This window comes from Clupea harengus, chromosome 14, assembly GCF_900700415.2.
Source record: "Clupea harengus chromosome 14, Ch_v2.0.2, whole genome shotgun sequence".
Lineage (NCBI taxonomy): Eukaryota > Metazoa > Chordata > Actinopteri > Clupeiformes > Clupeidae > Clupea > Clupea harengus.
This window is the reverse complement of record NC_045165.1, coordinates 5723004-5739707: the sequence shown is the minus strand read 5'-3', so window position 1 is coordinate 5739707 and position 16704 is coordinate 5723004. Positions and strand designations below refer to the sequence as shown.

General features: G+C 45.5%; 1 protein-coding gene across 4 annotated transcripts in view; it reads left to right on the top strand.

Annotated features, from left to right (window-relative positions):
- LOC105894926 (MAM domain-containing glycosylphosphatidylinositol anchor protein 1) overlaps positions 1–16704 on the top strand; it is a 225005-nt gene that overhangs the window by 156424 nt on the left and 51877 nt on the right. For all 4 annotated transcript variants that reach the window (XM_031579812.2, XM_031579814.2, XM_031579811.2 and 1 more), the window contains 4 exons: positions 1237–1414; positions 2047–2070; positions 3455–3607; positions 6027–6188. In XM_031579812.2, coding sequence (XP_031435672.1) covers positions 1237–1414; positions 2047–2070; positions 3455–3607; positions 6027–6188 — 517 coding nt within the window. The remainder of the gene's footprint in view (positions 1–1236; positions 1415–2046; positions 2071–3454; positions 3608–6026; positions 6189–16704) is intronic.

Below are 16704 nucleotides of genomic sequence, written 5' to 3'. Positions count from 1 at the left end.
AGAGAGGGAGAGAGAGAGAAAGAGATCGAGAGCGAGAGAGGGAGAGAGAGAGAGGTAGAGAGGAAGAGAGACAGAGGGAGATTGAGAGAGTGGGAGAGGGATATGGAGAGAGAGGGAGAGAGAGAGAGTTTGATAGGAAGAGAGAGAGGGAGGGAAAGAGAGGGAGGGAGAGAGAGATGGAGAGAGAGAGAGGTAGAGAGGAAGAGAGACAGAGGGAGATTGAGAGAGTGGGAGAGGGATATGGAGAGAGAGGGAGAGAGAGAGAGAGTGTGGGAGAGCAAGAGAGATGGAGAGAAAGGGGGGGAGAGAGAGAGAGAGAGAGAGAGAGAGGTGTGGGGTGATCGTGGAGAGCAGAGCCACCACACTTATCCAGCTACACTAAGGAGATTTGCTGTCTAACAGCTAACCGAGACTAACACCCAGCCCAGGCAGTCTATATATAAACTATACATCTACTTGTCTGTATACTATACATATATATATATATATATACTACTTTTTCAGGTTTTCCAGGTGTGAGTATCCTACTGCTTCTTTGGGTAATGGTGATTTAGAGTGCCTGAACACAGATGCTAATGGTGTTACATGTGTACAGAGCACATCTACCACTGAATAGTTTAAGTCCATTTCTTGATAAAAGAGGTGAGGAAATAGAAAGTTGGGGGGTGGAGAGGTGTGTGTGATCTACCATACACTTAGGGGCAGATGAACTAACCCGTTAGTGACCATTTTAGGGGTATTTTCATCACAATGTTCACCTAAAAACATGGTAATGTGCACCTAAGAACACATGCCTGTTGCAGGAATGACAAGTTGCGCTGTTCTGATTTATGCATATGCATTCATCGGAAGGAAAAGTGGGAGTTTGGGAAAAACTATGAGAGGAGTGTCTGTATTCTGTTGTATGTATGAAAACTGTATGAAAAAATACTGCCTTTTAAAAGCGGATGTAATTCAGATTGCGTGTTTGACACGCGCATAGGGGAAACTTCCAGAAACAATGCATGTTGGAACAGTGTGCTTGTCATCTAAAACTTTAATCATGGAAAATTTCATTTCAAACATCTTCACTGGAGAGACCAGGGATGTGCTTATCCTTGTCAAGTATATTGACGACAGAACTTTTTGGGATGTCAATTGATTTACCCACATTTGTGTTACATCCCATCTAAGAGCAACACTTAACCGACATAGTATGCCATCTGAACTTGCGGAGTCTTTCTGCCTGTGTTGCAGAGCGGCCAGCGCGTGTGGTCCAAGGTGTACACCCCTTCGGTCGAGCCGGCGAAAGGGGTGCTGATGTCCGAGGTGATCACTGACCTCCGCATCGCCCTCACCTACGAGGTGGGACTCACCTCCATCAGCAACTACGGCACAGGAGACCCCGTGGTGCGCATCGTCCAGTTCTCAGAACGTAAGTTTCTCCTATTTGTAGCGCCCTCACCAAAATAATGGTTTGTGTTTCACTGTGCAAGCTATTTCATGTCAAAACCCAGTAGTTGCTGGAGTACAAGGTAGTATACTTGAGACAATTTTATTGTTTTTTGCGCTATATAATTAAAATTGAAGTGAATTATGCTAACCATTATGCAGCACCATAAACTCACTTTTATCTTCATATATTACCTACATGGATACATTTTTTTACCAGAAAACTTAATTTAACAGTCTAGAAGTTAACTTGATGAGGCTTTGGATAACTTCCAGTCAACTCTGTAGCAAATTAGTTGTCATGAAGTTAGCAAGGATTACAAGATAGCCGGATTTACAGGAAGAATTTTTGTGTCTGTTCTGCAAAGAGTTGTTGTGTTTTGTTTTAGCAAGCTTTGAACTTTGGTTAACAAACTATGAAACAAAGGGAGATTGATCAAAGGACATTTGTTGGGAAGAGGTAAATGTGTTGATTGAAGTTGGAAAATTCCATCGACTCCTACATGCAATGATTGAGGGACAGTGCTGTTTGTGTATACTGTGTAACAGTGTGTTTGAAAGACAGATAAAACGCCTCGCTGATAAAACGTCTCCATCTTCATGTTCTCTCTCCAGCTTACACTTATCTCAGGCCTTCAGGTAAGGCTGTACCTGCATCCCCTTGTGAAGTGTGTTCTCCGTCTCCCTTTCCATTACCATTTACTCCCTTCTTCTTCCTTCTCCTCCTTTTTACTTTGTAGACAAATCACTTTGTTTTCCCCTCCTTCTTCTGTCGTCCTTCTCCTCGTCGCTCTTTAGCATTCCGTACGGCACCTTTCATTCCATCTCTCGCCCCTTCCTTCTTTGTCTATCTCTCCCACTCACACACACACTTCTTCCTCCATTACCCTGTGTGCCTCTCTCTCTCTCTCTCTCTGTCTTTCTCTGCCTACGCTGAGATCTCCTCCTCCTCCTCCTCCTCCTCCTCCTCGTGGTTTTCCCCCCTTGTTCTCCCGTTTTGACATTTTCAGTTCTGTTCAATTAAATTCAACATTGTTGTACTGGCACCCAGAACATGCTGCTTTGCCAATGTAGTACAATTACAAAAAACACAGCCTGGATTAAAACAGATTGTACAACAACAACAAAACATACTGAGGAGGTGGATATAGCACTGTGGGACCGACCTAAATGGTAATTATGGAGTTAGAATAGTTTCAAAATGCACAGATAAATGTCAAGTAATTCACAAACGTATTTCCTGATTCACATATAAATGTCATGCACTTAGAATAGAAGAGAATAGAATAGCTTTTATTGTCATTGTATTTGCATACAACGGAATTTGGAAACTGGAGAGCAAGGAGCCTCTGAGTCCGTGTGCGCCGCCATCTTAGGGTGACTTATTTGTGGATTTTTGAAACTGTCCTGATGCTGCTTGATTCACAAATGCATTTTTTTTTCCAAAAAGACATTCTCTGCAGCCTGTCAGATGTCTCTTACAATTTCAGCCAATCGCATGAACGTATATTCGTAAATGAATCTACGCAATCTGCGCAGTGTCCAGTTATGTTGGCCGCAAATAAATGCAGGGATGTTCACAAATTATGGGAAGGGGGGGGGGGTCCGTGAAAATAATACGAACACATCCTCGTGCACACACACACACACACACACACACACACACACACACACACACACACACACACACACACACACACACACACACACACACACACACCCATACACCCACCCCCCCACACACACACACACAAACATACTACTACTTTTCAAATAGGTGTGAATCAGCTCTCAGTGATTTGCAAGTGTTGATGTGGAGTGAAGTAATTATTATGAGGCTGACTTGGTGTAAGCAACCTATTTGTCGCTTCACTGACACATGAGCGTCCAGCCAAGTACTCTTCAAGGGTATTACAATATGATTTTAGCATAATTACTTCATATCTGTTAGTCCATATCCACCCCTTTTGTGTGCACTCACTGAATCTAGCACATATTAAAACAATGTTTCTCCCTGAAACAGATTTTGTGTGTGGATTTGAGGACAAACAGCTCTGTGGCTTCACCCAAGACAGAGGTGATGATTTTGACTGGACTCGACAGAACCACTTGTCCCAGAATCCCAAGCGCTCCGCCAACACTGGCCCTGATATGGACCGCAGCGGGACCAAAGAAGGTGCGTTCTCTTGACAGTTGCCTTTTTTGCTATCTTTAGCATTTATTACGTTGTTCATTAAAAGAAAGATTTGTGTCATATATATATATATGTATATATATGCTGTATATATACACGTTTAATTTCGGTTACCTCCTGGTATGAAATGTACCATATAAATAAAGTTTGACTTAGGTTATTTGATTTAGGTATGGAAGATGACATGCTTTGGTATGCAATAAATCATCTGATTTGTATTTGAGAGACCCTTGAGATATATAAAATATAAATATTAGGTGATTATGGAGTGCTTTAAGCACATCAAGGAGCATTGTTTTATTCAAGTCATGGTTATCATTTAATTACGTTCAATTAACCAAGTTGACTTTAAGACTAATACCAATGCTTATTAGTCACATTGAAAAGCTGAACACAACAAATGAAAAAAAAAAAACAACATGACTGGATTTAGAGGCCAGTTCCCTCAAGCGCAGGTCAGCAGAAAGCATATCCAAGGGTGATTCCCAGTCCCCATCGGCGGCGCTCACAATCAATTAGACAGTAGATGAGACAGCAGAACAAGAACACATCCCTCTCTATGGGTGTTTCTGCCACAACGTAAATCGCCGTGAAGTCATTACAAAAACTGTCACCTCTCGTGTGGAGGCAAGTGTCCTCCCACCCTACTACTGTCTCTCACTGGATCAATGAAGAGAAATTAGCAGTGAAATTATTTAAGGCCTTGTAGTCCTGAAATGGCACTTTTCTCTCTCTCTCTCTCTCCCTCCCTCCCTCTATCTCTATCTCTGTTCTCTCTCTCTCTCTCTCTCTCTCTCCCTCCCTCCCTCTATCTCTATCTCTGTTTCTTTCTCTCTCTCTTTCTCTCTCTCTCTCTCCCTCCCTCTATCTCTGTTTCTTTCTCTCCCTCTCTCTCTCTCTCTCTCTCTCTCTCTCCCTCCCTCCCTCTATCTCTCTATCTTTCTCTCTCTCTCTCCTTGAGACTTTGAGCTTGGAGCGGGGGGACTTTTAATGCCTATGATAATGTACATCAAAAGTGGTTTTCTTTCAATATTAATATGACCTTACCTCTCCCTTCTTATTGAGCATTCCCCACTCTAATGCGGCCCCTCCTTAATATGGATGAAGGGGTGTGGGGGGGGGGGGGGGGCCGAGGGCCCGCTGTATCCTTTCAAAAGTGCCCGAGTCAGAGGACTTTAAAAGCTGTCCAAACTCATCCATCACAGGAGTTATTTTAGGACTCTTGGCCGCAGTTCCCTCGAAGAGCTGAGTCTGTCGGGGCTTATCTGATAGAGATACGTCCATAAGTTCTGTGTGTGTTCACGTAACTGCCCTCCAGGGGTGGATTCACACATTCTCAGCCGTGACTGATTTGCTCCTGTTCCTGATTTGCTCCTGTTCCTGATTCGGGCCCTGTGGGGGATTTGTCTGATGCCATCGTGCAATCTTCACTGTGATCATTGTGGTCCAGAAACTCTCAGTGGGGAGGTTTGGGTCAGGACCATAGCTAATGGGTGGATGAAATGACCCTTAGAGTGAAGGGATGAGGTTATGGAGTAATGCCTTTTAGTGAAAACTGAGCCCTCAAGATGGCTGTCCCAGGCTTGGTGGCCCCAGCTGGAAACAGCAATATCAGACAGAATTCAGGGGAAGGGCAGATCCAAGGGACTAAATCTTTTTCTGCTGAAAAATGATGTAATTCACTTGATCAAATTCAGGAAGTTGGATCCAATTTGTGGTATGTTTTCCAAATAGTCTTGTAGTTCAGCCATTGTTGCGGCTAGACTTGGAATCACAGCGCGGCCCTCTTTGTCATCGCCTAAACCGCTCGCTGTACCCCGCTGATTGGTCTGGTAAAAAACTGAACGCCGAGGTGCTACTGAACTCAATCAATGCTGAACAGAAGGTGTTCAGACTGATATATTGTAACTTAGGTCAGTAGATTTAGATTGGCAGCGCTACATGGGAACCATTAGGTTTTTTAATAAAGCATGACTGGCCCCGTGCCAGGAATACTAATCACTATGCAGCCGGTGGAACTACACTGGGGGATCAGGGAGAATTCATGTTTCCCCGTTACGCCACATTTTATGTTAAGGAAGCGCATGCATTATGTAAGTACCGTGTGCTTTATTTGAACACTCAATGGGCAACGTTGGCTTTAAGGAAAAAATATAAAAAAAAAAAAAAAAAGTATAAAAGTCCAGAATTGGAAGCTGTTCTCACAAGACGTAAAGACCTATCGGCCGTTTAGAGTAACTGGCGCCGAGACGTAAAGACCAATCGGCCGTTTAGAGTAACTGCCGCAGAGCTGAAAACTCCCTGGCCAGCAGAAACCTGACATTCGTTCCTCCTTGTGTGCTTCAACTCCAACTTCCACTCATCCCCCCCATGTGACCTCTTCACTGGCCCTTTACCGCAGGCTACTACATTTACATCGAGACGTCGCGGCCACGGAAGACGGGCGAGAGCGCCCGCCTGATCTCGCCACTCTACAACGTCACCACGACCCGCGGCCCCACGGGAACCATCCGCATGCCCTACTGCATCTCCTTCTACTACCACATGAAGGGCAAGCACATCGGTGAGTAACCCACTGCTCCCAAACCCAACACCTTTAGAGAGATTAGGCACCACGTTAGCCTATATTATATAAGCCTTCCTATGTACAACATGCACAACTTAAGTCTAGTCACTAATTGTTGATCATTAAAATGCACTTTTTAATTTAAATACATATTGTTACAGCATGTAATTGGGCTTGAGACTAAAGGCTAACTTTATGATGTGATATCAGAGAGTGCCGCTTTAATGTGATATCAGAGAGTGGCGCTTTAATGTGATATCAGAGAGTGGCGCTTTAATGTGATATCAGAGAGTGGCGCTTTAACGTGATATCAGAGAGTGGCGCTTTAATGTGATATCAGAGAGTGGCGCTTTAACGTGATATCAGAGAGTGGCGCTTTAACGTGATATCAGAGAGTGGCGCTTTAACGTGATATCAGAGAGTGGCGCTTTAACGGGATATCAGAGAGTGGCGCTTTAACGGGATATCAGAGAGTGGCGCTTTAACGTGATATCAGAGAGTGGCGCTTTAACGGGATATCAGAGAGTGGCGCTTTAACGTGCTATCAGAGAGTGGCGCTTTAACGGGATATCAGAGAGTGGCGCTTTAATGTGATATCAGAGAGTGGCGCTTTAATGTGATGTCAGAGAGTGGCGCTTTAATGTGATGTCAGAGAGTGGCGCTTTAATGTGATGTCAGAGAGTGGCGCTTTAACGGGATATCAGAGAGTGGCGCTTTAACGTGATATCAGAGAGTGGCGCTTTAACGGGATATCAGAGAGTGGCGCTTTAACGTGATATCAGAGAGTGGCGCTTTAACGTGATATCAGAGAGTGGCGCTTTAACGTGATATCAGAGAGTGGCGCTTTAACGTGATATCAGAGAGTGGCGCTTTAACGTGATATCAGAGAGTGGCGCTTTAACGTGATATCAGAATGGTGAATCAGAGAGTGGCGCTTTAACGTGATATCAGAGAGTGGCGCTTTAACGTGATATCAGAGAGTGGCGCTTTAACGTGATATCAGAGAGTGGCGCTTTAACGTGATATCAGAGAGTGGCGCTTTAACGTGATATCAGAGAGTGGCGCTTTAACGTGATATCAGAGAGTGGCGCTTTAACGTGATATCAGAGAGTGGCGCTTTATTGTGAAGTCAGAGAGTGGCGCTTTAACGTGATATCAGAGAGTGGCGCTTTAACGTGATATCAGAGAGTGGCGCTTTAACGTGATATCAGACAGTGGCGTTGAATGCAGTCTTGCCCTCAGACTGGCTGCCACTACTGGATGTCCTCAAAAAGCCTGCCAGCTCCAGTTTTGGGGACTCACACCTCAGGTCCTTGGGGTGTGTGTGTGTGTGTGTGTGTGTGTGTGTGTGTGTGTGTGTGTGTGTGTGTGTTTACAGTCTCTCTTTTTTCACTCTGAGAGTTGTTTACATGAGGGATGGCTGTCGGGGGAGCACTCATTGTGTGTGTGTGTGTGTGTGTGTGTGTGTGTGTGTGTGTGTGTGTGTGTGTGTGTCAGGGAAAACATGCCTGTCTGCATGAGCCAGATGTCACCCCAAAGATGAATAAGTCATCAGGAATCCAAAAAGGCAACATCTTCTAAACCCAGACTGACATGGCAGTTTGGTCTTTTCACATCTGTGTGTGCCTCAGTAGAATTAGGGTGTGTGTGAGTGCTTGTGTGTGTGTGTGTGTGTGTGTGTGTGTGTGTGTGTGTGTTTGCTTGTTTTATGCTAACTCAAAAGTGACTTCTGCACTTTTCCCATGCTCCATCAACAAGAATTTACGGATAGCAATGCTACCCTTTTAGAGTATTTTGAGCCTCCCCATAATGCACCTCTGTGCTCCAACCCCCCCCCCCCCCCCCCCCCCCACCCCGCACTCCATTCCAGACAACAAACTCCTGACCTTATTCTGCCCCAACCCACCCCCCCCGCCCCCACCGCTTCTCCCCTTCCCTTTGTGCCACCCAACTTGCTGTGACCGCCTCGCACCTCTCCCATGCCCTCCCCTGTGCCCATGCATGCCAACCGCTGTGCCATGTGGCGTTTTAAAATTTCAACCAGGGTAAAACAAGCATCTGCCAGCCTGAGGGGCAGAGCGAGGCACAGACATATTCAGCGCACCCTCAGCGAATCGGGAGCAGCTCCAGAGCACACTTGTGTGTGTGCGTGTGTGTGTGTGTGTGAGGTGTGTGGTGTGTGCAGGAGGTCTCCTGTGAAAGCTGAGGCAACACAACAACAACAGACGTGATTTGATTTAGTAAACCTCCAGTATAACAGCATCCATAATGTATCGGGGACAAATATGCTTGAAAGGTCACGGATGAGAAATCGTTCTCATTCACTTGTCTAAGAGGACCTTTTTTTGGGGGGGTTCCATGATTCATTCCCACATTCTTCCAGGTGAAGCCCTTTAAAGCTCTTTATCCAGGCCTTACTGGGTATCACATACAGAATTTGATCATATACTTAGTGGTCCTGCCTAGTATTCAAACCAAATTGAGATTCAGAGCAGTGTGAAAAAACGTTGTCCTTATGCTGTGAACATGGCGCTTCATGACTTTACACATTAGCACATTAGTTACCAGCTGTTAGCATATGCTACGTTTCAAGCTAGATCTCAAGATAAAATGTAATAATAATATGCATTTACACGAGAATGAAATAGCATTATTTATCACTTTCTTAAGTCTACTGCAATAAAGGAACATTAGTAGATGAAGTAAGGGAGAGTCCGTGAGAGTGCAGAGTTCATCAGAATTGCTGGAGGCTGATGAAACATTTAAGAGTTCACTAATCAGATAAAATGTTTCCTGGGGAGTTCTGGCCATCGCGTCACGCATGGCTACGTGCCCGCAGGCAGCTCTGCTATCAGTGCACGTCCGTCTCCTCCGGTGACTCATAGGGGGAATCAGGCCGTGGCGAAGAGTAAAGGGAGGAAAAAAAAACAATCCCAGGGCTGCTGTTGCTGCGATCACTCTCTGCTTCCTGTTCTTGCCGTCAAAAGCTAACCTCTCTGCCAGACCTCCCATTTCGGTTTGTGTCTGTGGTGGACCCCAGTGTGTGGGTGTTGGGTCTCGAGTGTGTTTGTTTAGAGTCTGCCTATGTGTGTGTGTGTTCACACATTGGTAGTGCTTTGCTCTTAACTCCCCCCCTGATCTGTCGTTCCCCTGTCAAATGCCGACCTGTGGCTGTCTCTATGTGACCTCCATTTCTGCTTTGAGGGGGAAGTGTGCGTATCATTGTGCCCAAACAAACTTGTTCCCGCAAGTGTGTACAGTATGTGCATGTGTGTGTGTGTGTGTGTGTGTGTGTGTGTTTGGGACGCGGAACTCTCGAACCTCGAGACTTCCCCTCGGAGAGGCGTGGTGCTCCTCGTCACTGGCGGCTGGCTCTGGGGTTAGCCGAGGGCACGGCGGTTGATTTACGGCGGCCGACGATGCGATCAGTCATCGGGGGGGAGATGCTTCATCACTCCGCTGGCCCATCGGACGGGTTTATCGGGCGCATAGATCTTCCATCCACGTCAGCGTCAGCCGCCACCGATTCTGCCGCCGCCAGTTTGATTTATGCGGGCCCTCGGCGCCAGGGACCCACGGGCCCGTGAAGCGCAGGCACCGGCGCCTTTGATCCGTCCCGGCTGCACCAGAGGCTGTGGGGAGCCCCCCCACTCATACACACACACACACACTGTGTGCCGCCCCCAGCCCCCCTTCATCAAAGCACCTTAGCCAGCAGAGACAGGACATCGAGTTTTCCAAGTTGCAGCTTTTCTGGAGGTCTGGTTCATCAGAGGAGACTGGATGAGATGTGCTAAGCTAGGCTAACTGGAGCTACAGAGCATCGAGCTAAATAGGAAATGCTCTAGGAAATCAGTGGGTTTTTTCCCCTTCTTCCGTCATGCATCTGCCCCCCTCCTCCCCCCCCCATTTTTATCTGAGTTTTTCATCCTCTAAGCCTGTTTTTTGTGCACCATTAGTCTTGATTTCTTTTGTGCGGTTCAATTGGAGGTGAGTATTTTTACCATTGCCCTTTCGTTCGGCTCTTCCCTTCGGGTTTCGTGTCGTCTAATGTCTTTGCCTGTCCGGTGGACTCGGGTCTCACCGGGAGTGCAGACAGCTGCTGAAAGAACCTGTCCCTCGTTGGCCATCGTTTGCTTTTTTTGAAAAGGCTTCAATAGCTGCTGCTCCAGGCTATCGTGGCTTTTTCCAAAGGATATGTTTTATTAATTCCATAGCTATTTAGGGGCCGCAGAAGTAGAGAGGCGAGACTTAATGAAAATTAAAATTGAAGGGCAAGGTCCATTAATCTCGATCAGAGTCACCCAGGGGGTGGGGGGGGGGGAGGACTGATGCTCGAATAGAACATCTGACAACCCTCTGATCAGAGATATCTCACTGTCCTGCTCCACCTGTCTGTCTCTCTGCCTGTCTGTCTGTCTGTATGCATGCCTGTCTGTCTGTCTGTCCGTCTGGCTGGCTGTCTGGCTGGCTGCCTGTATATCAGTGTAAACATGTCTGTATGTGTCTGCATACAGCAGGTTTTTGGATTCTGTGCACTCATCTCACAGGCTTCCTCTTGATCTGTCTGTCTCTCTCCCTTCCTGTCTGTCTACAATGCAGTTCACGGTTCGACTCGTAGCACAGTAGAGAGGGCCTTTGGAGTGAGTGAGACAGAGAGAGAGAGAGAGATGGAGAGGAAGAGAGAGAGAGAGAGATGGAGAGATGGAGACAGTGAGAAAGGTTCGACTCGTAGCACAGTAGAGAGGGCTTTTGGAGTACTGAAGACGTGTTTTTACTGTCGTCATGGAGAACTGCGCATGGCCCCTTGATCTGTGTGATGTTGCACTGCATAACTTTGCGGCAAAGTATCTGACAAAAACAGGCCATTTAAAATATTAAATACTTTATTATCGCTTTTTTTCACATTAATGCTACAATTATAATTAAGATTGTTCACTTCATTAATCATAATGGATCTCCGGCTTCGTGACCTAGAAGTAGGAGATATCAGAAATGAATATTGTAATGAAACTATGGAGGACAGAGAAGAAGAATAGAACCGGTCGAGAGTTATGACAGATGTATGCTGACAGACTTTTCTCTGCCTGGAATCACAATGAAAAACCACATGAAACTAAGCCACACCTGTCCATTCAGGTACAGAAAGAAATTATATTAGTAACAAACACTGTAACAGCTAATGTTGTCTCAGTTTATTTCTTATAACTTAGATGTTACAAGAAAACATTTTAACTTTCAGACAATTAACAGACAGTATATAGTATATACATTTTCCTGTTGAATTAATAATTAATAACTCAGTTAAAACCCCAATAACAACTAGCAGTTGAGCACTAGCAGATGAAAATCTTTATTTAACATTACAAAAACTAACATAGCACTGCAATCTCAGTAAACTCATATTAAAACGTGCTTCCATTACAGAAACTTCAAGGCATTAAAAGTAAACAACATGTTCACTCTTCCGCTAATTGCATCTGCATCTCAAACTTCAAACTTCACTTGCTGGAGCTTTAAGACTTAGATCTCAGGCAGCAATGTTCTGTCTTCACGTTGGAGATGTTGGTATTGTTTGTTAAAGCACATGGACAGAGTTGCAGTAGTTCTCTCCGACGCTGAAGAGCCGATCTCTCTGCTTGAACCCGGCTGCAGCTGACTTCCCTTTCTCCCCTCCTCTCCTCTCTCCTCTTAGATCTGGCTCCCTTTCTCCTGCTCTCTGCCTGCCCTCCTCTCAGATCTGGCTCCCTTTCTGCTGCTCTCTGCCTGCCCTCCTCTGCTGTCTCATTCCGAACGTTCAAAGTCACGGTCGCTAAGAAAAATAAACACTGAAAACGCTTCTTCATTCTGAAGTCCCCGCATCATAGCGTTTGTTGACATGTAATTCGCCGGCAGCTTCTTTGAAGGATGTATTGTTGAATCACTGGATATCTAGCTACCGGCTCGACATTACCATAACCAAAACCACCGTGACAAAGTAAAACTTTTTTTTCTTTTGACTGATGTCACAATCACTAAAGACAATATTGGCTTAAAATAACTGTGTTCTCCCTTCGGCTGTCGTCGGCCTCTCTCCCTCTTGAATCGGTGGGCTGCCGACAGCGCTGGGCTTTACTCCCTTCCTGACCCCCCCCCCCCCCCCCCCCCCCCCCCAAAAAAAAAAGAGGCGACTGCCCGCTGTATATCTTCAGCTTTTCCCACGGTCCTCCTCCTGTTTTGGGATTTCTTCTTTTGAACATTTGTCTCTTTGTGTCTTTGTGTCAATTTATTTTACTGTTACACTCTTCACTGAATTTTCCAAGTACAATGTCCTTGTAACTGTTGAATTCTTTCAACAGACAAACATTTTGTGAGTGGTAGGATGTGGTTCCTCAGCTCAGTCCTGCTTAAGATCAAGGAGGTCTAAAGTCTGACCATGTGTTATCTGTAAGCCGTAGTCACTGTCTATCTTTGTGAAATCGACCCCTGTAACACTGGTCTCCAGCTCCTCTAGTCAACCCCCAACCCCCCCCCCCCCATCCTGTTGCATCCATGCCAGGGAGTCAGCCCCCCTCCGGCAGGAGCAGGAAGAGACTAATGGACCATTGCTGCGTGGCTGGGAGCGAGTCTCAAGTGGGCACGGTTCTCAGCAAGTGGACACACTCAGCTGCTGCCCAACCAACCCCCTTCTCCCCCCTCTCTCCCCCACTCCCACCCCCAGCGCTTTGGCCCTCATTACGGGGGACCCCAGTGTGAGACTGCTGGCCTGGCAGGGGGCTTGTGGGGCGACTGAGTGTGCAGCGCTGACATTAACCAACATCTGATGAGCTTTAGTTGCCATTAAACAATATTTTGACAGGCCCCATGTTGTCGCCCACAGTCTCCTGACAGCCACGGGGGCCAAAACCGAATCATTATTCTCTTATAACTTTTTATTTATCAGCGTGTGTGTGTGTGAGAGAGAATGTGTGTGTGTGTGTGTGTGTGTGTGTGTATGAGAGAGAGAGAGAGAGAGAAGAGAGGATAAGAAGAAGGGGAGGCCGTAATGACAAAAGAGTAAGTGAGGATGGTACGAAGGAGAGAATGTGAGGATGGAGGGGGAGAGGAGTGCAGAGCGTGAAAGATGAGGATGGTGGATCAAAGTTGCTCGATTTGCATACAGCTACATCTCCTTAATAGTAAACAGTGCAACACGCCAAGAGATGTTTGTGTGTGTGAGTGTGTGTGTTTGTTTGTGTGTGTGGTGTGTGTGAAGAGAAGCATAACTGTTGTAGAGTTGTGTGTTAGTGGTCAGCCCACCTGATCCAGTATAGTCAAACTCACACTCTGGTCCACGTGATTTCTGGAATTTCACTAAAAGGATGGAACCTGTTTGAGGACTGAATGTTGCTTGTAGATATTCTTAGGCATCAGAATAAGAAGAAACTAAATAATTATAATAATTAAGTACGATAATAAGTAACACTGACAATTCCAATCTACTGGCAGTGTAGCCGAAATCATTATTTTATAGAGATGTTTTAATAACTTGACGCCTACGGGAGGATAATAGAGAAATTAGACTGAATTAAGTGACACACATTAATTTATCATGCAACAGTGAGATTTGTTTTTTTAACAGAGGTTGCGAATAAGATAATCTTACTGGCACACATTATTAACAAACCATATCAACATATAAATAAACACCTAAACACATAATACATTGAATCTATTTCTCTGCCTCTTAAAAAGAAAGGGTAGTATTTGTTTAAAAGTGGAAAAATCCAATATATATATATATGACTGCTACTTGTGATACATGCAGGCATAAATTATTCAACGTGCATGTGAATAGTTAATGATACAGTTATTTAAAGAGCGTTTTACATTCTAGGGTAATGTTTTCAAGGTCGCTCACGGAGCGGAGTACCTGTCAGATAGCATTTCATTTCCTCGTGTGTGTCTGTTGTGGAAATGGTTTGCTAGCACACACACACACACACACACACACACACACACACCACACACACACACACACACACACACACACCCACACTCCCATCTCCCTGTTGGTGTGGCTGGAGACATACATTTGAGCTCGGTTCAGCTTTACAGACACGGAGGAAAGCCTCAAAGCAATATAAGCGCCACCTTTAGCCGAGTGATGATTATTGCATGGATGTACAGTATTTTATTTTATAACACCACAGTCCTGGAGAGCAGAGGAGAACGGCAGTCTGGCTCTCCTTTCAAGGGAGTCAAGGGAACAGCGACTGAAGTTGCCGCTTCATGCGGTGAACTGTTAAACACACAGCCGTCAATCAGCAGGGCTTGGATTGAAGGCCCAGGGAATCAGAAAGACCAACAGCGCCCACGCACTGATCGTGTGTGTGTGTGTGTGTGTGTGTGTGTGTGTGTGTGTGTGTGTGTGTGTGTGTGTGTGTGTGTGTGTGTGTGTGTGTGTGTGTGTGTGTGTTGCCCACGCACTGATCCTGCTCGGTTTGGCCGTGGGGACGGGAGATGATGTTGACTCCGTGTCAAACTGGTTCATTGTTCCAGCCTCACAGTGTGCTCACACATGTCACAGCCTCCTTTAAATGTTTTTAGACACACACACACACACACACACACACACACACACACACACACACACACCATTACTTTAGTTAGCTTTTTCATCAATAGACGAGTGTCAGACAGTGTAAGGAGTGGGTGTACCAAAGGGCTCCTGAGTACGTTTCTTTTTAAGGTTTACCTGGAGTTCCATTGCAGTCCATCAGGGCTCACAACTGTTTGAAATTCCTCCTGGCTACCAGCCCTGCACAGCCAATAGAGCTGTCCCGTGTCCTCTCCCTGCCTGACAGTCTCAAAGACAAGCTTTGCATTACTCCACTGGATCGATAAATGTTTTACCAGCCTCGCCTCATCCCAACTGAGGGAGAAGCCAGAAGAGAGGAGAGGAGAGGGGGGTGTCTGTCTGAGGGTGAGAGAGAGGGAGAGGGGGAGGGAGGGAGGGAGAGAGGGAGGGAGAGAGTGGAACAGAGAATGTGAGTCAGAGAGGTACAGAGGATGAGAGTTAGAGAGAGAGAAAAGAATACAGAGAGAAAGAGAAGGAGTGAGTGAGTTGTAAGAGAGAGAGAGAGGGGGAAAAAGAACAAGAAGAGTGTCTGAAGGGGATCGGGAGAGACTGGTAGTACGAAAAGAGTGCTGGTGAGAGAAACGCCTGTCATGGAGAATGGATGTGAACATGCTGAAATGCAGTAATGAAACCATTAGCAGGGTTGCCGTACAAGGGCGCTGTTTATGACGAAGCAGATGAAAGCCTGCTTTTGTGTGTTTGTGTGTGTGGACATACTTGTGTTCAACTCTCTGTGGACCATTAGCTCCTCGAACAGCGCGAGGCGGAAACACACTCATATAATCCCCCTGCCCTTCACCCATGTCCCTTTCTCACAGTCTCCATCTCTCCATCTCTCTCTCCATCTCTCTCTCCATCTCTCTCTCCATTCATCCCTCTCTCTGTCTCACTCACTCTCTGTGGGCTTGTCTTCAGTTTCATGTTAATGCTGGATTCATTTCCAGTCCTATCTGACCTCTTTGAGCTCCAGCTCTTTTCAGAACTGAAAGTGGGTGTATAAGGGCCCATGCGGTGCCAGCTGTGTAGCACACGCTAACATTTAAGCACACGCTATTGAGCACTTCACCCATGATCTGTATTCAAACTATACTAGGGTGACCATATCCATAACACCAAAAAGGAGGACACTATGCGGTATTTCGTGAGGCTGTGAATAATTACATAGGACTCTGGCGTGCTCCCCTCTACAATACAACTTTGTGTGATTGATACATAATGTGTGTGTAACAGAATAGGAAAAAATATTCTTGAAGAGTCAAAAAGTGTTTGTTCACAGTATTTGTATTTATTCAATACATTGTGGTGTTCAAAAACTGACCACTGAGATGAATCTTTTAAAGTGCTGAGTGCCACAAAGCATAACATTTGTGGACTTAAAATGTACAAATTAAATCACAGGTCACATAAATAATAAATAATAAACAGACAAATGAATCTGAATACATGCATATGCAGACATGTATTTGACATCTAGATGAATCTGAACGAATGCATATGCAGACATGTATTTGACATCTAGATGAATCTGAATGAATGCATATGCAGACACGTATTTGACATCTAGATGAATCTGAACGAATGCATATGCAGACATGTATTTGACATCTAGATGAATCTGAACGAATGCATATGCAGACATGTATTTCACATCTAGACCAGACATCTCCAGTTTAGCCAGCAGCTGGTTTGTTATAGCCTCTGAAGTGTCGTTGCTGTCACTGTAAAAATCCAACAGGGCATGTTGTACACCTTCCTCAAAGTACAAATATCTCAGTACAATTGGGAAACACTTGGTCGTACCTTTGTTTGATGCGTCGGTTGCTACTGAAAAGGGCAAATTGTTTGCTTTGCTGTAATCTGTATGTACCAGTAGGCTACAGAGTAGGGCGCTAGGACATTCGCACACAAAGCCTG